Source organism: Tauraco erythrolophus, chromosome 2 (assembly GCF_009769465.1).
Source record: "Tauraco erythrolophus isolate bTauEry1 chromosome 2, bTauEry1.pri, whole genome shotgun sequence".
Taxonomy (NCBI): domain Eukaryota; kingdom Metazoa; phylum Chordata; class Aves; order Musophagiformes; family Musophagidae; genus Tauraco; species Tauraco erythrolophus.
Window position 1 is genome coordinate 126,758,280 of NC_141466.1, and position 24,648 is coordinate 126,782,927.

General features: G+C 41.3%; 2 protein-coding genes across 6 annotated transcripts in view; one reads left to right on the forward strand and one right to left on the reverse strand.

The window, feature by feature from the left end:
- Positions 1 to 3,070, forward strand: part of JAG1 (jagged canonical Notch ligand 1) — a 34,402-nt gene extending 31,332 nt beyond the window's left edge. For both annotated transcript variants that reach the window (XM_086631110.1, XM_086631112.1), the window contains exons 21-26: positions 146 to 259; positions 490 to 599; positions 681 to 917; positions 1,240 to 1,371; positions 1,845 to 1,995; positions 2,613 to 3,070. In XM_086631110.1, coding sequence (XP_086487236.1) covers positions 146 to 259; positions 490 to 599; positions 681 to 917; positions 1,240 to 1,371; positions 1,845 to 1,995; positions 2,613 to 3,070 — 1,202 coding nt within the window. The remainder of the gene's footprint in view (positions 1 to 145; positions 260 to 489; positions 600 to 680; positions 918 to 1,239; positions 1,372 to 1,844; positions 1,996 to 2,612) is intronic.
- Positions 3,071 to 11,891: 8,821 nt separating this feature from the next.
- SLX4IP (SLX4 interacting protein) overlaps positions 11,892 to 24,648 on the reverse strand; it is an 81,810-nt gene continuing 69,053 nt past the window's right edge. For 3 of the 4 annotated variants that reach the window (XM_086631890.1, XM_086631889.1, XM_086631887.1), the window contains 2 exons: positions 15,046 to 15,155; positions 11,892 to 13,532 (listed from right to left, as the gene is read on the reverse strand). In XM_086631890.1, the coding sequence (XP_086488016.1) occupies positions 12,716 to 13,532; positions 15,046 to 15,155 (927 nt within the window). In that variant the 3' untranslated portion in view covers positions 11,892 to 12,715. Of the gene's footprint in view, positions 13,533 to 15,045; positions 15,159 to 24,648 lie in introns of all 4 variants that reach the window. The other variant, XM_086631888.1, reaches the window with a different exon arrangement.

Consider the following 24,648-nt stretch of genomic DNA (forward strand, 5'->3'; position numbering starts at 1 on the left):
GCTAACGAGAATCTGTCTCCGAGCAGATGCTAGAAAATGAACGCAAAGCTCCGCTAGGCAAATCTCTCATTTGTTTTTCCTAACAAAACAGAGAATGCTATAGAGGAACTTTTTTTTTTTTAATTTCCTCTCCTTCCTATCATAGATATCAATGAATGCCAGTCGTCACCCTGTGCCTTTGGAGCTACGTGTGTAGATGAAATTAACGGATACCGGTGCATTTGCCCACCAGGTCGCAGTGGTCCAGGATGCCAAGAAGGTATTCCAGATGTCATAGGTCATAACACTTGTAGCAACATCTGTATAATTGCATGTTAACAGCTTTGTGGTTGTACAGGGTTTTTTGAGGGAGGGGCTGTTGTTTTAAGGCAACTATCTATCTTTATTATATCTATCTATCTAACTTATCACAAAGTTTAGATGAACTTAGGAAAGAGTTTTTTTACTTTTTTTTCCTATTTTAAGTTTATAATTCTGTTTAATCTCCAGTAACAGGAAGGCCTTGCATCACCAGTGTTCGAGTAATGCCCGATGGGGCCAAGTGGGACGATGACTGTAATACCTGCCAGTGTCTGAATGGAAAAGTCACCTGTTCTAAGGTATGCCCGTGCTGTGTTTTGGGTTATACCATCTTCTGTCCTGGAACCAGCAGTTACTTACTGGCATTTATTCTCCTCTAGGTTTGGTGTGGTCCTCGACCTTGTGTCATGCACGCCAAAGGTCACAACGAATGCCCGGCTGGACACGCCTGCGTTCCTGTGAAAGACGACCACTGCTTCACTCACCCTTGTGCTGCAGTGGGTGAATGTTGGCCTTCGAACCAACAGCCTGTGAAGACCAAATGCAATTCTGATTCTTACTACCAGGACAACTGTGCCAACATCACCTTTACCTTTAATAAAGAAATGATGGCACCAGTAAGTAGCAGAACTTGGCTCGCTGTGCCTGCGGCACACGCTTCCCAGAGCGTGAAACAACTTTTTTGACTGGTAAAATACAGTAGAAGCTGGCACTCCCTTATTAGCTCAGAAAATGGAAGGTATAGAAGGATTAACACAGACTTCTACCCTAAATACTTTTGTGTCCAGAAAAGAACAAAAGCTGATTTGGAAGGAATTCCACCCCCTCTTTCCTCAAGCACTCTTCCTTCAGGGCAAACAAACCCACTTTCTTACATCTGTGTGTTTGTGTGCATGTATATTTAAGGAAAAAACACAACATCTTTTTTGTATCCTCCAGGGACTTACCACAGAGCACGTTTGCAGTGAATTGAGGAATCTGAATATTCTGAAGAATGTTTCTGTGGAATATTCTATCTACATTACCTGTGAGCCTTCACACTTGGCAAACAATGAAATACATGTTGCTATTGTAAGTATTCCTGGAATATTTTAAAATATCTTAGTAGTTAATTGCTTGGATATGTGCGCAACATGTGGATTTCATAAAAATCCTAATTCCTGGCTTCATCAGCACTTCTCATGCTTTAGTTTCCATCCCAATCCCCTTTAAGAACAGGGAAGAAATCCTGGTTACACGTGCATACCTGAAAGCTACCATCTGCTTGCAACTGTAAGAGAGTAGTAAAATGTTTTTCTCTTATACTCTCTCGAGCACTGCTTTTGGGTTGGCTTGGGGTTTTTTTTCCTCTTCTTTTCAAAGATGGGGACAGAAATTCTGCATTATTAGGTTTTGCCCACAGCTGGGCTTTTTGCTTGTTTCTGTTTTGTTTCTTAAGTATTAAAAGCACCGAGAGCCTTAACTGATTGTGAAAGTTTATAAACAGCAGATTACCCACGCATCCGATCTGGCATTTGGCATTAATCTCATGCCTTCTTCTGTAGTCTGCAGAAGATATAGGGGACGACGAAAACCCTATCAAAGACATCACAGATAAGATTATTGACCTCGTCAGCAAGCGCGATGGCAACAACACTCTGATTGCGGCAGTCGCGGAGGTCAGAGTGCAGCGGCGGCCGGTTAAAAACAAAACAGGTGAGCTTTGCCTTCTCTCTGAAAACTCCTACGCCTGCCGTGACTGGGAGAGCCTTTCCAAGTGGGCAACGCTTTTCTCACTTTGGAGTTTCAGAGTGAGTCTGAGAACCTCTGCCTTGTGGCCCTGGGAACTGGGAACAACACGGAGGCTCTGAAAGCTCCCATGGATTTACCTGGCAATGCCACTGTCCCACGGTGGTGAGTTAAATAATGCCAGATGTGTCCATCATTGGCTTTCCATGTAGCACTGGGTGTGCACTGACAGCCACCAGTGGAGAGAGGAATGACCACAGTGGGTGTGGAGCCAGGTGCCCTCGGGGCAGGAGATGTTCCCTCTGGGCTGGGAGCGTAAGGAAGCCTGGGTCGCTCTTGTTGGCAATGGCTGGCTCTGTGCGTATGAGGAAGGGTTTTCCACAAGGGCTATCGGACGATATTGCCGAGTCTCAAACTCCCTTTAAACACCCTGTATTCCAAAAGAGCCAAGATTATCCTTATGTTATTTTTTCACCGAGGTCTAGACAGTCAGGCTTGAGAGCTGAGATTTGTTTTCTTTGTAGAAAGCCTTGACTGGAACACTTGGTTTGCAGCAGGGTTAACTGGTCTCGTATCTCTTCCAGATTTCTTGGTGCCCTTGCTGAGCTCGGTCCTAACAGTAGCCTGGATCTGCTGCCTGGTAACTGTTTTTTACTGGTGCATTCGAAAGCGCCGAAAGCAGAGCAGCCATACTCACACGGCGTCCGACGACAACACTACCAACAACGTAAGGGAGCAGCTGAACCAGATCAAAAACCCCATCGAGAAACACGGAGCAAATACTGTCCCCATTAAAGACTACGAGAACAAAAACTCTAAAATCGCCAAAATAAGGACACACAACTCGGAGGTGGAGGAAGACGACATGGACAAACACCAGCAGAAGGCCCGATTTGCCAAGCAGCCAGCGTACACTTTGGTAGACAGAGATGAAAAGCCCCCCAACAGCACACCCACAAAACACCCAAACTGGACAAACAAACAGGACAACAGAGACTTGGAAAGTGCACAAAGCCTCAATCGGATGGAGTACATCGTATAGCAGACAGCGGGGTGCTGCCGTGCAGGGCCTTGAAATGTCGTTAGAAAGGCACTCGAGAGCTTGTAGTTCTTCAACCGTTGTGTAATATTTGAGTCCAAGGCTATTATTTACTTAGAATCCCTGTGTTAATTTAAGTTTGGACAAGCTGGCTTACACTGGCAATGATAGTTGCTGTGGTTGGCTGGAATACCAAGTGCTGCATTTCACATCTATGCAAAACTAGTCGAAAGTGCCCTCGCGTAAATTCAGCTGTAGCTGATGCACCATGGAAATGTTTCATAAGGTATTACGTAGCCTTATTACCCTTCCTTAGTGTTAATTTTCTTCTTTTTTTTTTTTTTCCAGATGTCCCGATTTATACAGTTTCTTTAGAATAATACATTTTATTTATATTTATTGAATTTGAGTTTTTTGTATATTGGTTTTATGGTGACGTACAACTAGTTCTGTATTTGAAAGTGCCTTTGCAGCTCGGAACCACAGCAACTATCACAAATAAGTTTATTATTTATTTTTTATTGTATTTTTGTTGGGGGCGGGTGGGGGGAACTTGTCAGCAGTTGCTGGTAAATGAAGAATTTAAAGAGGAAAATGTGTCAAAAATAGAAGTTTGTATAGATATGTAAATAATTCTTTTTTATTAATCACTGTGTATATTTGATTTATTAACTTAATAATCAAGAGCCTTAAAATATCATTCCTTTTTATTTATATATATGTGTTTAGAGTTGAAGGTTTTTGATAGCATTGTAAGCTTGTGGCTTCTCTATTTCGAATTTATTTTCTTGTTACATGTTGCCTATATGCCAAAACTAAGGTGTTCTAAAATAGTTTATTTTTAATAGGATGGGCTTTCACGCCTTGATGCTGGTTTTTGTACAATGTCAAACGTTTGAAACACCTTCCATAGTATCACTTTAAGACTATTTGTAAGTACTGACTGAGGCAGTTTAGATAATTAGACTAGAAAATTTTTTTTTGCTGCTTTAGACTTGAAAAACGAGTGACAGGCAGATAATCTGCTAAGAAGCAGTTTAAGGGAACAAAACTGAGCTATTACTTTATGTAGATGAAATGTGAGTGGTTGCATGTAATTAAAATATCAAATTAGCGTGTGAAGTTGGAAACACAGCAATCTTATTTTGTAAATTCTGATTTTTTTTTTTTTCTCACCATGAATATGTAATACTGAACCACTTGTAGATTTGACTTTTTTTGTAATCTACTGCATTTAGGGAGTATTCTAATAAGCTAGTTGTTGAATACTTGAACAGTAGAATGTCCAGTAAGATCACTGTGTAGGTTTGCCATAGATTACACTGCCCGCCTTAACAAGTGAGGAAATCCAAGTGCTATTACGACGTTTAAGATCAAAAGGCTTATGAACATAGTCATCTCGCTGGTTAACCATTGAGATCATGAAGATACCTTGTATTGTGATATTAGTGTTACATGAAAATGCATCTTTGATGTGTTGTTCCTGGCAATAAATCTTGAAAAGTAATATTTATTAAATTTTTTGTATGAAAACAGAAAAGAGCGTGGAGATTATTGAGCTTGGAGGCACCCTCCACTAGGTAGCTAGTTGTGCAGAAACAGGGGCAGGTGCTGATTTACGCTTCCAGGACCTGCAGCTCGTTTTGGTGGAGGCAGATTTTTGGGAGATGATGACATGTTCCCCTCCGGCTCTAAATCAAATGGAAGGGGTTTGAAAGCAGCATGTCCCTTGTTCTCAGTGTCTTCTGGCTAATGTATCTCCGTGTGCTCCCACCTAAGAGGAGGATGATGATGGTGTGACTGGAATTGTGCAATGAGTTTCCTGTGCGTGGACCAATGAGCTACTACCAGATAGTAACCAAATCTAAGTCGCTAGGCAAGATCCAAACTGCTGACCTGGATGGGAAGGCAGCCATAGATTACACTGATCTCGAAGGGGCAAAAAGTGCTTGGTAAAGCATAAAATAAACTCCAAAATATTCAACACAAGCACTAAAAGCTGTTAGTTAACACGCTCCCAGCCGCAAGGGGCTGTGGGTGGCAGTACGGGTCAGCTGTCTGCCAGTCCTATTTCAGCACATTCTCCTGGTGAAGCTGCTAAGGAAGTGACAATTAACAGTGTGTAACAAACTCAACTGAAAAATATTCTAAAATAGGGTCAAAAATTGTACCTCAGCTTAAACCAACCCACTGCTCCGTTAGGCCTTTCCGTCCATATTTTAATTTTAGCAAATAGAGATACTTCAAGATAAAGATTGCTGTGATACGAATACCAGGAACGCTTAAAAAATCTGATAGCAAGACATCCTCTGTTCTGTGCCTTCTTCACAGCTGTCTAAAAGAAACTGATAAAGTCTATTTAGTGCTGCTTTTTATTTCAAACTCGCTTTGAAAGGCGATTTCTAACTCGTCGCTAAGTGGCCGTGAAAGGGGGACTGCTCTGGACTCCTCACACACCACTTAAGTACTGAGCATCACCAGTTCACTGCCTGCTGAACGGCCAGTCAACAAGATTAGCTTCATCTGAGCACTCCAGTAATTCCCCATCAAACAAATCCCATGAATATTTATTTCCCTTTGCTCCCTGATTTCTGCAATACAGCAAACACGTCATGTCTAAAACAGCCACTTAAGGATAACAGAATCTTCCACCTGGCTTGGAAGGACCAAGTGAGGCTACGAAGGGGATGTTTTCCTGTACTTTTAATGTGGAATTACCACTTTCCTGACGTCTACTGTCACGTAGGTCTCAAATTCGATGCTGCAGAAACCAACTGCCTCTTCTAAATGACTGATGCGTTTATGCTGGAATTTGTAGGAATAAATCTGTCTCTGTTAAGTGAAAGAGAAAAAAATGAATAGGGCTTTTGCTAGTCCTGGGAACGTGTATTTGACAGGCTACTTCAGCATCTACTGAGGCAAATTCTAATTACAGACAATCATTTAATATAGTGATGAAGCTGTTGAAGTCTCTGAAGACTGTGCAGGGCAAAACCTGAGTTCCTCAAGCTTCAAAACTTGTCAATGCCTCGAGCGGAGTATTCAGTTAGTCATTTCCAGCCTTTCCCGTGCTGCAAAGTATGCATCGACCGTGCAGGGAGTTCGTTACTGCAGAGTTTCTCCAGACACAAACGATTTTTCCCATAAAACTCATTTCTTCGCTACCTCAGGGTGTCAGAAAATCAGAGCCGCAGAAGTTAGACAGGTGAAGGGAAGAGAATTCTGTGAAATTGCTACAATTTTTTAAGTTATGTCCTCTTATCTCAGTGGTAGCTTCAAAATTTAAAACTAAAACAGTCTTCCAACGGCCAGGACCGCCACCAAGCTGGGGGCTGCTCTATGAATTGCCTTCCATTGTCATGGAAATTAACCAGAAACATGACATTTAAGGCTTTCCCATTAGAATACCGAGGCACATTTATTTGTGTGGAAATTACGCTTTGCCAGCTCACGGTTTACTACTCTGGGAAGATACATTCTGTTTAGTTGGGAGAAGTTTCCTGCTGCTAGCGTGCATTTGTTCTTTGGATCCTTATTCATCCAAGAACTGAAAAAGGTGTGCTTCCTGAGCTGCCATTTAAACGTAGGAGCTCTAAAAAAAAAAAAAAAAAAAAAATTACTCCCCTTGGCACCCTCAGCTTTGCTCTACCAACAGCTAATTGAACCTGTCAAATCTGGGCTTGGTTCAACTCGAGCTGAACGGAGCCACATCAAAGCCGCTGCACCTCCGCATGGAAAGGGCCCATCTGAGCGCAGAGGTAACGAGCGAAAAGGCGCTGATGGTGCACGTTACATCAGCCTTCACGCCAATATATTGCTGTCACGGGGCAAAAGACAGCCTTGGGAACAGCTATTTCTGCCTTGCTAACAGGAGCAAACGACAGCCAGCGAGCGCTTGTACATCTGGAGCCCAGCAAGCGACCAATGGAGACCAGTTCGGGGCCGCAACACAAGACCAGCATCTTCAAGCAATTTCGCTGATGAAGCTTCTTCCCTTTCTCCAGAAACAGCCCTTGCTTTTCCACCAGCTACACACCTGCACAGCAAGGGTTAACGTTATTCATCAGCTCTCTGTCAAGCTAGAAAACCTCCAAGGTTCCGTTCGCCCTCGCTCCTTGAAGATGGCGAGATTCAGCTTCCGCTCTGCCAGCCCCCAAGCGGCCGCCCGGCTGAAGCCACCCTTGGCCCCCTCAGCTCCCAGGAGCCCTGCCCGTGCCCTTGGCAGAGCCCCTCTGGCACAAGGCACAGGGCAGAGGCTTCACGTTTTTATCAGCGGCTGCAAAGATGAGAAGTTCTGACAAAGGAAGTACCAAATTCCGCCTTTTCCTCCCCAGAAGATAGAAGTGATTGCGTAAGCTCCCCCTCCCTTCTAAAAGGAGCAAGAATATTTAAGAATATTTAAGAATTTGTCAACTTCCTCTTTTTCAGTATTGACACCCGTGATCGTCATGGTGACTGTTTACTAGTGCACGCAAAGTTTGCTTTTAGAAGTTAACTATTGCTCCCAAAGCAGGGAAAATTAATTCCAATTTCTAGGGGTGAGGAGAAGGAGGAGGAAGAAAGCGGTGAAGATTCTCAACGGTCTGTTGGCCACCAGCTGGAAGTTCAGCAGATGGTCTACCCAGCGCTGGGGCAGCAGTGGAGTGATGTGGTATCAGATAGGGTGTCAGACAGGAGGTTCCAGCCCGGATCTTCCAGTGAGCACCTTCTCTGTGATGTGCAAATTGTTTCAACCAGTTTCTCTACAGGGTGGAGAAATAAATCTCTATTCTTTTCATTCTAGCACTCTGAGATCATATTAATATGGAAAAGAGGCATGCCCATCTCTAGAATTATAGCTCAAGACACTTTTCTTTAAAGATCTGATGCATAAATCAAAATGATAATTATTATGGCAGCAAATAAAGCAGTTATGGAGCTAGATTAGCAATTCCTACTGCTGAGGCGCTACGTCTCAGCTACACCAAAGGATTTAACTTGGACAGAATAGGAGCAAATCAGTGAAATTCTCATTCAAAAATGGTGCATCGTCAGCTCTCACAGAGTCACTTCCAGCTCTGGAATGACTGAAATAGATAGTAAAGGAGGTAGGACAGTGGAGGGTAATTCCCTGGACAATTTCCAGGTTACAGCTGAAATGCCCAGGGACACTACACCATTTTCACAACTCTCTTACGATTCCTCGGCATAAGCCGACGCCACCCAACTAACAAGTCTCCTTCTAAAAATGTCACCTTATTGCCACTGTGGAAAACACAAGGTCACGCACTACCAGGTTCCATTTTAATTACTGGGGCGGGGGGGAAGGTGAACGAGATGGGAGAATTGTGTTCAAAAATGCTTGAATGAGTGGATGAAAGAATTGGCAGCACGAGTTCCTTAACCAGCTTGCTTTACCTCGAAGGAATTGCTTACCCTCAGTGCTGCCTCAACTGTCCAAATAAGCATATTCATATCCCTCCCAGGAGAACGCTTTGATATCCCTTTGATGAAAGGCTCGGCGCGCTGCTGTTCCCCCATCCCACGTCTTCTCGTTCGCAGAGGTTTTTGGATGCTGGTTAATGCTTCTCACAGAAGGAAAAAGCAGAAAGCAAAGAAGTGAGGAGTGCCTTTTATTAAAGCTAATTTCTGAGGCCAACCCACACTTCCCACTGCTGGCTACAAGACTCTTGATACCTTTAACTCTGTCTTCTCAGGCTTGCATTAGAGTGTTTTAACACAGAATGAAACCTTTTATTCGATACTGACATAGGCAAGGAGATAACTACTCATAACATGCAATCTGGGATACTCTAACTACATTTTACATCTTTCTTATTCCAACTGCAAGCAAAAAATTACTTCCTCCATCTTTTTCCTTAAAAAGAACCCATCTTCCAGTCAAAAGCCAATGAGACGATGATATAAAAACGTCAGTTAAAACTCAGCCAATGCGACCCACGTGCAGAGCGGCACGAGGGAAGGGAGTTCCCACCAACCAAAAGCCTTCAAGAAGGCTCCTTAACACCTCACTGGGTCAGAACTTCCTGTAGGCAAGGAAAGTTCTGGCTCTTAAAATTTTCCTTCTTTGTTACAAACGAGTGCTCTTGGAATCGAACCGAGTCAAGCGCAACTCAAACGCGGCTGCGCAATCGTAATGACGCGCTGACGCACGCTGCGGACCCTGGTGTGCAGAACTGCCACCTGACAGATGACATCACGCCGAGCACAAAGCTTACCACTCAAAATAACCCTTGCGATGGTGAAGACCTTCCTACTGATCAACACCGGGCAAGGGAGATTTTACATCAGTCTGTTTCCTCTTTATAAATAAATATGTAAAAGGCTGGTCTAGCTTTTGATGTGTGTTTAAACACAAAAGTGCACTAAATAAATATTTTTAACTACTTTGATGTAAAGAATAATGGAAACGATAGTCTGCACGCATTAGAAAGTGTTTGGCTAGGAAAGGACTGTTTCATTATCAGCAAAGAGCACAGACCAAATTAACCAGATGATTCATTAAAAAAAAACCCAACAACAACAAAGTTGGCTGGTTTGGAATAGACAGTTATTTCTCTTTAAGATAAACATATATTCTTACAAGTGAGCTCTGCACTGTGGGCTTTAGCCAGTCTCAAACCTACACATATTTCAGAGGAGTTCAAAGAAGCCGTGGAAAAAAAAAAAACAAAAACATAACAAAGACACATAAAAGAAGAAAATGAACCAAAGAAATTGTTTCTGCGCTTCCATGGCAGTTTCAGAACAGAGCCTTAAATATTTATTACTTTTAACAGAAGGGTATGCTAATGCTGCTCTGAAGCAAATTGGTCATGGAAAGCCACAGCCAAGACTTGCAAACTGCTGATTTTACTGTAGCTCAGTTTCCAGCTGCTTCCCCCCATCCCCAACCCCATTCAGGAAATCAGGCTTGTAGTTCAGGAGCATGTCAGCCCACACCTCTGCCAGCCGTCGGGGTGCAGGTGGATTGTTGATAAAGAAAAAGGCAAAGACTGAGAAGACAACCCTGGGCTTAAAGCACAGAGATAACAGAGACGCAGGGTAATGACACAGCCTGGGTGTCACGTCAAGCACCCATAAGGTTTGCAAAAGGGAAACTTTTAGAGTAGTCCTGCTGTGCTGACAAAAGTAACGAAAGGTTTTGAGCAGCAACACCATCTTAAATCCAGAAATGACCACGAATTCAACACTTTTTCCCTGAATAACCTCATTTCTGAGAGCATCCAGGAGACAACTTTTTCAAGTAACTAAGCTGTAAAAATACAGAGCTAGAAAGAGCCTAGGAACCTAACAAGGGAGTAATTACAGTAAGAATGATGCAACTAACCCCTTTTGAGAAAGTCCCCTTGTCTTTCTTCTGAATCTCTAGGCTCTAACACCTTTAACCAATCTAGCCCCACGTTTCTTATTGTTACAAGATCACTATTTTAAAAAGAGGATGTTTCCATGCTATCAGTGAGGTGATGGAAAACAACACTGTAACGTAACAAAACATCCGAAAGGAAAAACCCAAGTGTTCTCAGCTACCCAGACAATGATTTAATCTACCCAAGCCCCCTGCAAATGTATGCCATCCATTTGTAAGGGTGCATGCAGGTATGTTATTTGATTAATTAAAACTAAATTGTAATTACAAGGTTGAACTATACATAACAACAGCATGCAACGATACAAACTCAACGTTGTTGCCCTCTGGTTTTTAATACTCAAGTTAAAAGATTTGGAGAGGAGGGGATAAGAAGAATGGAAGCTTCAGAATCCCAAACTGTTAGCAGTAATAGTTTGGGGCGTACTTGCTCGAGACCATCCACACTTTTCACAGATACCATCGGGGTGTTCTCCAGTTTGCAAAAGCAAGTGTAAGGTCTTTTTCTGAACTGGAATGAAATGAAAAGAAAAGAAGTAATTGAAGTGATTTTGTAAACTCAACATGTGTCTGTTACTGCATAATCACCTAAAGCTCTCCCGTAGGTATCTGTTACAACCAAGGACATCACTGGAAACTCACAAAGATCCAAGCAAAGGCAAAGTAGAAATAATGGCAAGTTAAAACTGCAGCCTAGAATATGTGCTTGTACTGCTTTTTATCGATGCATTCGCTGCAAGCACTTAAAGAAGCCATCCAGAAAACACACACTAGAAATTTAATATAAACTAGTAAAATGATTCTATTTTAATTACTTTGTTTTTTCTTACAAATACTTAAGTAAACATCCTTATCCCTCTTTTAAATCCGTCAAAAAGGTGCCTTTTACTTCCTTCCTGGCCCAGTATCTTAAGCCCATCCAAAAGACAACAGTAAACATACCTCAGGCTATTCTTCCTCCAAACTCAGGTTCATTTGCAGCCTCGGTTTTGCTTTTTACCAGGAAAGACCTTTCTGCAGAGCCTGAAGATTGGTAAGCATTAGCAACCTTACTGCAAAGCACTGTGAGAAACATCACACACACAGGCTGGGGGGTAAAAAAAAAAAAAAAATAGAATTTGTCTTCTAACAGGCACACAGAATCTTTTTCATTTATAGCAAAAGCAGAAATGATTTATAGAAGAAAGATGCTGTTCAGTTGACGGTGTCCTGCGGTCAACTGCGGAGCTGCTAACTCTCATGAGGACCTGGATTACGCTACCAACTCTAATGATTATGGATGCGAATCTTCTCCTTCACCTAAATGAGGATATCCAGAGTTCTAAGTACATGCCAGTACGATTTTTCAAAACTGCTTCACATAAAACGTCTGTGGTCACACTTATTTGGAGAGAACGATGAAAGAAAACTGCTTATAATTTTATTTTCAACATTTTAAAAAGATAAGCACGAAATAAAAAGTTACATTTCCTTAGCCCCTTCGTATACAAGTTACAAAAGCAGTATCAAAAAGCGCTGTGCTGTTAAAAATTACCTCCATCTTAAAAAAAGAAATGACTTGAGTAGCGCTAACACCTGAAAAACAGTCCTTCGTTTTTCCAAAGACTGAACGCCACGATCCCGTGTATCCACTGCTCGGATATATCCACAGAAACACGTGCTCGTATCAAAACCGCGCGCGTACGACGATAGTTATTTTGAAACCCCTCTGAAAAGGTGGGCCCTTAAATTATCAGCAGCATTAAATCCTGGTAGAAGATTTATTTGAAATAGCCTCAGTTCGCCTTGCTGTTGTAAAGTAAATATATGTGAATAAATCGTGAATTTCCTAACCTAGAGAGAGAAGGGATTAATTTTTACTGAAATAAACTGTATGTTCAGAAAAAGGAAAACACTGAATAACTGCAGCTGCTAACAGATCACGAAAGTGGTTTTAACTTTTGCTGTCACCAGCTGATATGACTTTTTAACAGTACTAAAACATACATAGATCCAACGCTACGCTTAGTAAATATTATTTTATAAGAGATTTTTCTTTCTATAAATACCACACTGGTTTGTACAGCATGTCTAATTCCTAAAGACTTAGAATTATCTTCATTACAGTTCCAAATGACTAAAATACTTAATTAACTACATGTTCTTAAAAAGTTTTATCTAATTTTGACTTTATAGTTTTATTATTTTTCATTATTTTGAATTGCTTCCTACTTTTTGCATATGCTTTCTGAACACAGACTTGGCTCTCCACCCATGCCATCAAGGTAGTATTTCAGACTTTATGACTTCTTAAGCCTTCGCAGTTTTAACTTCCTGAGACCACTTTCAGTTTCTTTTTTTCTTTTTTGGGTAAGCTGCTCTGAAGGCACAGGCTGCAGTTCTACACAAGATGATGGCATCACAGGCAATTCTTCAGTGGTTGTGCTTGGCTCATTTTCACTTGTCTGCACTATATTGCTCCTCACAGAAAGAGGCTGGGAAAGGTTTTTTCCCAAAGTTTGTGACTCCTCATCAGACACAGTCTTTGCCAAGTCTTGTTTAGAAAACAACCTGGAATTAAGTGGGGTCTTCACCTCTGGGAATGGACCTACACAATTGTCATTGCACTTACTCATTTCTGTATTGCTAGGAATTAAAGTACCACCTTGGGAGGATATTTTTTTAAAATGCTCTAACTTTTCTTCTGAACCACAGCTCTTTTGTTGAGCCTGTGTTTCGGTCACTTTTTGACTTTGTTTTGGACCCGGCAGTGCTGACTCAGAGCTACAAGGAGGGTTCTCGCTTAGAAGACTTGACTTCAACCATTCCACAGAGTGAGGTTTTTGCTGGCTGCTAACATCATCTGGCTGTCTCTGATTAACATAATTTTCCAGCTCTAAAACAGGAAGCTCCAAGTTGCTCTCAGCTGTATTTATGCAGTCCTTTAGCTGTCCCATATTCCTACATTTCACTTCAGATTGAGGATTGGGACAAGTTTGACAGTCGTTCTTTCTGCTCCCTGTCCGTGAGTCCACTGAGCCAAGACACACTTTCTTGGAGTCCTTGCTGATTGGAGGTTTGCTTGTGCCACCTTTCCTTGTTTTTGTCCTTTTCATGCTGCAATAAAAAGGAATTTTGATTTTAAATTTTAAAAAGTATCTTTATTGCCTCAATTTACCCTTCTTATAAACTCCGAAAGACCACTGGGGCAACTCTCTTTCCGAATGCAGGAAAAAAACCTTGTATATCATCTTGACAAGCAGTAATGTTTGTCTAGCGTGGATAATATCAAGTGTTATCCATCTGATTTTCCACTGCACTAGGGGAACCCTGTTTATTAATGACTAAGCCATGAAGGAGTTCACATACTATTCCAAGAGGCAGAACGGGATTCATTACAGATGTCAAAGGTCAACACTGCATAAGTATATTGAATTCCTTCCCAAAACGGCTAGATAAAACAGTATTTCATAAGTGCCTAAATGATTTCAAACCATTCCCATATAGTCACATGCATAATGTGCATCTAAAGAATAGAGGGGGACAGACGGGAAGCGGCAGCATGCGCGTCTCTGCGTGAGAGTTTCTAATCTCTATTTTAAAATATTCCTCTGGAATTTTTCCCAGGACATTTCAAAGCGTTACTTTAAAGTTAACCACTACTCGTCTAACATCAAGCCCATTCATCTGGGAAGGACTTAGGTAACGCAAGTAGATGATATTCTAAAAGGAATTATACAGGAAAATGGAATCACAAGGGACACGATGGAGTGTCAGCACATAAACGCTCCTCAGCAGCGTGTTACCTACAAATTCAGATTTAACACGGGCTGTAAGATGAACTTGACACACAAGAACTGAAGGTGCCTATGTAAGATTTCCAGTCTAAAGATATTGCTATAGATCCTGCCATGCTGAGACCGCTTTCTGCCGCTCTGCCGATGCTGAGCAGTTCCCAGGTCAGGATATCTAACTCTTCAGAAAGGGGGCCCTCCAAAATAGGTAGAGCTGGCATACCTCCAGATCTCATCTCATTTCTAAAGACAACTCAGATGAGACAACATGGATAGAAAGAAAAGCTGCCAGGGTTCACAGCAAATCCCCAAGTCTATAGTTGACTTGGGGCTACTGGCAGCTTGTGTAAGAAAGAATGGCATCCTGGTACAGCAGAAGACCAGCAAAATGTTCAGCTGTCCAACTAACCCTCCCCTTCCACTACACCAGCGACACTCTTTAATTGCGACCAAAAATCCCGACTAATGACATGGCACACTTTAGAATCTCAAAATGAACAACAACAAAAAAAATGTTGGCAAAGTGTTTTTTCATCAGATTCAAACATCACATATTTATTTTGGCTCAGAGCTTCATTCAAGTAAAAAAACACCCTGTTTTGATTCTGCCTAGCGCTATGTGAGATATCTACGTGGGTTGTAATTGCTTTGTACAGCATGAGAAAAGCTATGTTTTATGTGCTTATCCACTCTAGAGTAACAGTATCTTAGTAATTTAAAATAATCTTTTGTAAAGGAGTTTATATTATTTGAAAATTGATTACATAGGCTAGATTTTATTTACCCAGATTTTACCAGATGATAAGTTTAACACCTTAGACAGAAGAGTGACATACATTTCTTTCAAGATGTCTTGCTTTATTTGCTCATTCAGACTAATCTTAAGCATCTTGTCCTCAGCAGATTCAGTAAAATATTCAGATGTCCCATTGGAAAGTTCTTCTTTCTGCTCCAAAAGAAAATACAGGTTTAAAACATGACACATCAAGCTATGATTACTCAACATAAAACTCTAGTTCTAATACTAAGACTTACAGATGTTCTTTATTATTCCGATCTGAGCAGTCTAAGAGAAACAGAATTATTTTTAATCTTTTAATATTTGGGAGTCTAGTCAGTTCCCTCCTCTTTCAGACTCTCAACGAACATATTTCATATGCTAAAATATACCGCAAACAAACAAGACTGCAATGTAAAGGATGTAGCTTTCCAAACCGTCTGAGGAAACTGTTGGCAAATATTTGACATCTTTGTGGCTCAAACTGTGACAAATGCCAGGAATCTCTCTTGCAGACAGGAGCATGTTTGTCAGCTTTTTTTTTTTTCTGAAGAGACTGACTGGCGCAGCGGTCTATACACTTATTCTCAGAAGAATTCCCATAATTTTCCATACTTCAAAAAAAAAAATATGGAGTGTTATTTGCTCATTTAAGAAGGCAAGGGTTAAAACTTTTAATACTAACGTCCAAACGCTCACAGCTTGTAGTGGTTGGCTACTACAGGACAACAGGGGAATTCTTTCTGGTCTCAGCTAACAGCAGCACCATGGTTTTATATAATACGAGATTGGGGCGAGAGGGAGGGAAGGAAAATGCTCTTTTTCTTCAAGCTGTGAGCACTTCCTTTCACAATGAAACAATCTCAATGAGAGAAGGGCCATTTGCTGGCTTCACTATTAACTACCACATACTTCAAAAAAGTATTATCTCTGAGGCTATGGAGAGGAGAGAAGAAAAACGCCGCAAAGTCAAGAAGAGAAGAGGCTTTGTGCGTCTCTCTCTCTTTGATTGCATTTTTCTCCATCAGCATGCACGATGCAACTTCTGATGGGGGCTCACCAAACACAGGGAGTGCTGAGTTACACCATTCCCTGCGCGGCACCGCGAAGCGCGCTGGAGCCGGGCGGCAGGGAAGAACTGAAGAAAGCAGAGAAAGATTCAGGGGCGCAGGGCCAAAGGGCGTACATGACCCGCGTCCGGAACGCCCCTCTGGAACCTGTCACTTACGGGGAATTAGGCTCGGCCCGCTTTTATTTTTATTTCTGTTTTAAAGGAGAGGGGGTAAAACCTCACTGCTCTTTCCAGAAAAATAAGCCAGTGAAAACAACTTCCTGTTTTGCGAGCAGGAGGCGGGTAGTCGGGCAAAGCAAGAGCCATTTCGACAGTTTCAAAAAGCTACAGCTGTTTCCAGCCTTCCTTTCAGAGGCGAATTACGCAAATGTTTTTCCCTGTACTGACAGATGCATGAAGTTCTGTCCACTCATGCTGCAACACATGTGTTTACAGCAGGCAGAAAACACACGGGACACACGCGCAATGCGATTTCAACCTCAGAAATCGAGCCTAACTAGGTTAATCTGAGGGATTAATTGCTGCTTCTATTCCTGTTAGAGGTATGGACTCCCCTAATTTGACTAAACATGTTTTCCTATTTTGTAAACTACTAAAGAAGGGAATATTATTAAGATACTTAAGAGCTTTGCTAATTTTAAGAGAAGACAGAGACTCTTAACTGTAAAGTCTGTAGAAACTATTGTGATTTCCAGTAACATCCACATAACTCAGACTTGCACAACCATTCTGCATCAAAGCAGCTGGAGAACACTCTTACTTAGCCAGAAAACAGGAGCACAAGCAGAAGTATTTGAATTTCTGCTGTATGGTAACCAGTAAGGCTAATTCTATTACATCTTCTTCAGTCCTCAACACAGCAGATGGTGACAGGATCGCCAGCCCACTAAGGCAATTCTTGTAGATGTGGTAAGCAACGCGTGGCAAGTAGCACTTTGTACAAAATCCAGAGTAGGACTGGGGACGGCTCCTGTCCACATGTGCTCAGCTACTGGAGATAAGCAATAAACCTCAGTTCTAACTCGCATCTGATTATGAACGGTGCCTGATCGTTGCCTGGAGCGTACCGTCATGCCAGGGTGTGAAGAGCAGACCCTGGAGAGACGCGAAGATGACAAAGTCATGTCACTTGTGAGCTGAGCCAGACTGGAGTTAATGGTCCAGAGCTGAAGGGCCAACACCTTCCCTCACTATGCCATCGTCATTCTTTTATTTTGTTTTCACAAAACTTATCACATAATGCAGTGACAGAAAAGAGTTAAGGCGTTTAAAAAATTAAAAATCAAAAGGATTTATATGTGAAACACTTCTGAACATGCCCTCTAAGTACAGTAGATTTTCCCCTTGGAACCACACCCTGTAAGTGCTGTATTTTGAGAGCTGAACAATTAACATAAGGCATATGAGTCAGTCTTTGAAAGACTCTGTGGGAACCAGAGAGCCTTTTGCTATTAGGAGTGATGTAAACTCCCTAAGGCTGGAATAAGTCCACAATAGAAGGCAGAGAGAGTCATAAATAACAACAATGGGCACTCCATATACTGCTAAGACACTCAGCCATTATTGGTGATACTTCCTTTATTTTCTTTATTAGACTTAATAATTTTAGTTAATTAAAAAAAAACAAAAAACACTGTCTGTTTTGGGAATACTATTTATTTCCTATGGGAACTCCAGGACTTGTTAAAGAAAGAAAAAAAGCTAATCTGCTCTCATCCTGTCTAGTAATCCCAAATTCCTTTTAGGCAGTGAAATAATTAAAGAAAAATATTCCAGGCATAAAAAGGAGGACAGCAGAAGCAGACATCATATAAACAATGACACCACGACAGAGAAAAACGTCAAAGCACCGCCAGACTTGTGACTTGACTCTGAAAGAGCTGCAGGGAGTGGGATTGCTGCTAACAAATTAAAACCACATTTCTTGGCAAATTGTTAAAGACAGACATATTTACATTTGTATAGAGACTGGGTGGGCACAAAAGATTAAAATGCTTCTTTAGCCCTTGAACTGCCAAGTTCTATTAGAAATATGTGCTCTTAAAATCCTAGGGTAAGCTCATTCCTTTTTGTCACTAAAACTCAGCAAAGAAGGGCCTGCAGAAATGAAGCTTACAAAGTCCAACTACCCTACCTGCCTGCTCGTAATACTGGCCTCTCAAAACCTGATTTTAAGATCCTTAGTACTTATCCAAAGAGATGCCTGGGAAAAAAAATCCTCTATTAAGACCTACAGAGAAACATAGCTCTCAGAAACACAATATCCTTACTTTAAGGCTTATCAAATTGAAAATTCATTCTTTTACTATATCTTACTCAACTTACTATCTCACTCGAAATGAAAAAGAAACCCTAAAAAATGTGAAAGCGGTGACTGCCGTCTGCGGCTCTCTCCAGGACAGCTGAATTCAGCAACATGGCATCAAATACCTGTAAAAGAACTACTCGTGGATGGGTGTTTGTGAAGAATCCTTAAAACTCGTTATCCTGAAGAAGACTGAAAAGTTTGGCCTTTTCAGCCTGACCATAAGACTCTACAAATATGGATTTTTTTAATTCCCCCCCCCCCCCCCCCCCGTCTAAAGTTTGGGATGTTGGGCTGAAAGAAGAATTTCTGAAGTGAACAATGCTGCCCTCCCTTCCCACCTCTCATTTGGTTTCATACTTTCTAGTGGTCTCTTACTATGCTCAGGATAACAGTTGCACATGCTTGTGTAAAGTAACACTAAGGGATAATTAAATTTTGGATCTGGTTAACAAAAGAACCACCACAATTAAAAACACACATTATTTCTGAATTGCATTTATCAGTGTGGCTCAACTTGGTCATGAAAAAAAACTTAATAGAAAACATCAATGGGTCCAATAAATCAAATTTAGTATTAGAGTGGCATAAGGGAGGGGACTCTGAATATAATAACGTAGACAAAGCAATGAAATAAAGTATTATCCCAGGCACACACAAGTGAATAAAATTAAAAGTGGTAAAACGAATCAGACAGAAACACTTACCTAGGGGAGCTTTATGTGAGCTTGCAACTGCATGATTTCTCTTAACATCACTCTAAGCAGTATCATGAGCTCAAGCATCTAAGCATAACCTTCAGGTTTCAGAACTGTTCTAACAGATGAGTGGCAGATCAGAGGGGTCAGAGAGGACTCTCTCCGATCTGAGACACAGAAAAGGGCTCCTAAAGCAAGTGAGGAGGCTTGACAGTGAAGGATGAATCAGATACTATAATGTAACTGATAGCAACTCGACAGAGACAGGACTTTGGGTCTAGTCTTCTGCCCTCTCCCAACCCACATGAAGGAAAAGCTTCCCACAATTTCACAATGCAAATTTTTCAGTGTTTCCAATGCAGTGATGCATCTATCACAGAATCATAGAATGGCATAGGCTGGAAGGGACCTCAGGGATGATCTAATCCAACCTCCCTGTCATAGAATCATAGAATCATAGAATGGTTAGGGCTGGAAGGGACCTTCAAAGGTCATCTAGTCCAACCCCCCTGCAAGGAACAGGGATATCTCCAACTAGATCAGGTTGCTCAGGGCCTTGTCCAACCTGGCCTTGAACGTCTCCAGGGATGGAGCATCCACCACCTCTCTGAGCAACCTGTTCCAGTGTTCTACCACTCTCATGGTAAAAAATTTTTTCCTAATATCCAACCTGAACCTACCTCCCTCTATTTTAAAACCGTTACCCCTTGTCCTATCATAACTGGCCCTCCTGAACAGCCTCTCCCCATCTTTCCTGTAGGCCCCCTTGAGGTACTGGAAGACCGCTATAAGGTCACCCCGGAGCCTCCTCTTCTCCAGGCTGAACAGCCCCAACTCTTTCAGCCTGTCCTCATAGGAAAGGTGCTCCAGCCCTCTTATCATCTTCGTGGCCCTCCTCTGGACCCTCTCCAACTGGTCCATGTCCTTCTTATGTTGGGGACTCCAGAACTGGACGCAGTACTCCAAGTGAGGTCTCACGAGGGCAGAGTAGAGGGGGAGAATCACCTCCCTCGACCTGCTGGCCACGCTCCTCTTGATGCAGCCCAGGACGCGGTTGGCCTTCTGGGCCGCAAGAGCACATTGCCGGCTCATATTGAGTCATGGGCAGGGACGCCTCCCAACTAGACCAGGCTACTCAAGGCACCGTCCAACCTGGCCTTGAACACCTCCAGGGAGGGGGCATCCACAACTTCTCTGGGCAATTTATTCCAAAGTCTTACCACCCTCGTACTGAAGAATTTCTTCCTAAGATCTAATCTAAATCTGTTCTCCTTCAACTTAAACTCACTTCCCCTTGTCCTATCAGTGGACGCTCTTGCAAAAAGTCCCTCCCCAGCCTTCCTGTAGGTTCCCTTCAGGTATTGGAAGGCAGCTATTAAGTCCCTCCGAAGTCTTCTCTTTTCAAGGCTGAACAATCCCAGCTCCCGCAACCTGTCCTCGTAGCAGAGGTGCTCCAGCCCCTGGATCATCTTTGTGGCCCTCCTCTGAACACGCTCCAACAAATCTATATCCTAACAATTCTACTCACGAACTCTTACCACACCATAAAGCATTCATAGAAGTTTTCCAAGTAGAGGAATGGATATTATTCTCAACCTGAAATACAGTTCCTTGATTGGACCGGCAGAATATTGCTCTACATTTTAAAACAGACTGTCCTGCTCTATATGTCAGTAAGTTCCAGTAAAAAATATTAAGGATCATTCCATGTTACATATGGGAGTACTGATTTTTCATTTGAAATAAGTATTTTTAAGGATTGCTGGTGATTAAAAAAAATACATTCTTTTCAAGATCGAAATTGGAGAAGAAAACCAGAGAAAACTGCATCTCTCTGGTAAGGAGCAGAACCGTATAACCTACCCGTGGCCTAGCACAGAAAACAAAATCTAACTCTTAGATCAGTACAGTCTTCATTATCTTCTACCAAAACTTGTTTTGATCTTAACTATTAACTTTTTGCTTGCCAAGAGTCACTACGGTCTGTACTGTTTAATACAAGAGTTGGCCCAATCTGTTACAAATCCCTGTGATGCACATTCCACTTTCTCAAAATACAAGGTGTGAACCCAGGTTTCTCACTCAATACGTAAGTCCTGGCAATTCCAAACACTCCAAAGGTCCCCAAAGCATCATCAGATTAGCTTAAAGCTTATGACTTCTACGAGGAAAACACCTTCTTGCTTTTGAAGTCTTTTGTTTGGATTTTAATCATATTTATATATAGCAGGAATCCCAGATTATTCTGAAAGAAAAAAAATCCAGAGTTCTCTAGATTTGCATTTGAACACTTGCTAGATAATAGAAAATAGAAAAATTCTTAATAAACTGTAAATGGCATAAACTAAATACAATGTGATACTTCATAAAAAATCTCAAGTTGCAGGCAGGCCTTTAAAAAAATTGATACACATCTGTAACACAGATAGCAAGAATATCCGTAACACTTTCTAAAGCCACAGCAGGTGCTCCTGAAGCAAACAGTTTATTTACATACTGCGAAGCACATGATACATGCTGTGTGTATTTGCTTGAAGGCGAAAAGCATTAAAATTAATGTTAAGTAATTGAGCTATTAATCATTCTGATTTTATATACTGATGCTACAAGACTCAGATTCTATCTTCAGAGAAAGTGTCCACTGATAAGAAACAGAAGACAATAGCTTTTCAACCAAAATAACTTCTCTCAATGACACTAAAGAAAAATGTAAAGCAGATTAATGCTGAAGAATTTTATTTTTTTTAAGAAAACCAATGTCTTAAAATCATGCATCTTTAGCTAGCCTTTCTCATCAATTTTAAGGTTCCTACCTCCAGTAGTTATGAAACAGAACATGCACACAAGATGTATGTTCTATGCTTTAAAGACTTTTTTATAAAATAAGAGGATAGCAAATTGATGTGGTGCTCAACTTCTTTCCCCAACTTATAAACCATGAGGGAAGAAATCTACTACTCAATTGTCACTGAAAAAGCAAGGCACTCCTGTAATCCTGTCCTACAGCTTTTATCAGCGTGGCACAAGGATCCTCTGTCTACCTACCAAATCTAAATGGCTAGCAGAGTCAACCAGTGCAGATGCCTGAACACCTACCAGTAATACTGAAGTAAACTCTGCATTTATCCTTCCAGATATAGCATGGGTTATATGACATAACAGAATGCCAATTAGGGTACATGATGTATACAATAACATGATTCGTATACTTAAAACTTCAATTCTTACAGAAAAAAAAAAAATCTGGAAAAGAATACATGAATTTTAAAAACAACAACTGTTGTCTTTATACAATTATAATAGTGTTTAACAACTGCAGGAGATCGTGGAAAGAATAACTAATACTCTTGATCTTGCTGGTTATACAGAAGCAAAATATGTAAAATAGGCTGAACTTCACAGCCCAGGAGATAATTACTGTTTGACTTAGTCAACGTTTTAGCTTGGTTTCAAAACAAACACCACTGCCACCCCTCTCAAAGTCCCCAAGACTTCTGAGCTTACACTGGGCATCTGTCCCTCCAAATAATTTCAAATCATTACAAATTGTTCAAAAATCCTTCTGTGAACTTTACCATCATACATTTCAGTTTACTGTTCCGTCAAGTTATGAAATTTCTATCAGTTGTAACAGATTTCTGCTGAAGGCTGAGGAACAGATTGCTCTTTAAAACAATTTTTTTTAAAAGCCATCAAATACTCTTTGTCCAACAGGAATAATGAGAATTATTATCAAAAACTGAAGTCATTTAAACCTTTTTAAGTCCTAGAGTCATCAAAATCTCGCAGATGCACAGTAGCTAAATAAAACCTTTAGCTCACTGCAGCTTTAAGCATTATCACTGCCAGCCTTCCACCACACACCTTTGCTGGAGGTGCTCATCCTCAAAAGTCTGTCAAGAGGAAAGAACATCACTCAGTGCAAAGTCCTGAATTTTAGCTCAAATCTGCATTAACCTCCAGCATCAGCTGTGGCAGAAAAAGAGTGAGAGGGGAGAGGAAAATGAAGGAGGTGAAAGGATGATGACGGATGATAATATCTTAAATAACCACAGGGCTTTGACAAATGAGATCTTGTGAACACTGCTAAGTAGTTACATTTAAATCCACTGGATCACTCTTATAAGAAACAACTACCAAAATCAGTAAAAGATTACTCAATTTGTCCCTACATTTTGAAAATTGCTTCATATGGAAATCATTTTAAGTGCTTAATCATTTATACTGCAGTTACAGGACCTTTTGTATTTCTGCTCTCCTTGCACAATGAGAGGTACGTAATCTTTTATTATATATTATTATATATTCAACTTACTTATTGAATTTAACACAATTTAAGTATTACTTTTTCTTTCATTCCATATATACTCTAATAGTCTGTCTGCTTTTCAGATAACTAATGCCATACAGTAAAGATTTTCAAATCGGTTCCTTGTAGCAGTATCTTGGCCTTTTTCCAGAGATTGTACAGTTAATTCACTCAGTGGCATGCACGAACTCTGGAATTGCTCTTTTCAGTGCAAACACTGTGCATTTATCAACAGATGATTTTCATTTACAGTCCTAATGCCCCTCCACCCATCTCTGTGAGGTTTCTCTGAAATTCTCCACAGCCTTCTCCAGTCTTCACTAATTGAAATAATTGTGTCAGATACCATTTCATCATTTGTCCACTTCTCTGGATCATTAATGCAACAAACAGCAGACAGCTATTAGACTTTTGCCATGCAGAAAATACATCAGTCCGTTCGTAAGCTATAAGAAGAAACTAAGACAAGTTCAGACAAACCTCACTGAGGCAATTCACAGCATTACTTCTCTCAGGTATCCTCCCTCCCCTTTTGCAGGAGGTTCCTAGCCCCATTGCAGGGTTGGCAGAAGGGAGCACACACACACATGCCCCAGCTGCTCCCACCCACAATTCAATGCTTAAAACCCAGGGAAGTTTGGTGTGCATGAATCCACAAGACTGATAGGCAGCAAGATGAGATGCAGGCACACAGCCCTTTTGGCACACGCTGCTATAGGAGTGGTGATCTCCAAGGAGAAGAGGCAGACAGCTGGGACAAAAGGGAATATTGTAAAACTGCTGAAGTGTTCTTTATGACCAGGTCAAAGACGTCAGTATCACCGCTTTGTGATGCAGTTTCTCAGAGAGCAGTCTTATGATTCGAGCTAACTTAAAGCTATTCTGACACTGAAAGGGAAATCTCACCCTTAGCCAACACATGGTCCTGCCAAGCCTCTGTATCAACACTAGGGTTTATGCAGCCACACGGTGAGAGTCTGACTGCAGTGATCCATCTGAAAGCTAACCATGCAAACAACAACAACAAAAATAAATAAAAAAAACACAACCAAACAAAAAACACATCGTTTTCAGAGGGATCAATGAATTAACCCAGCTCCCCACACATGCCAGTACTGACAGACACTGAGGACAAGAATGCATGGGGAAGAGAAGGTAGGAGGGACTGCATGTTTCAATATCATTAGTCTTGCATCAGCTTGAGCAGAATATGAAGGAGAAGTAGAAAAAAGTGCCAGAAGCTTGAAGTGTCAAAAGTGAAAACTCACCAAAGAAAA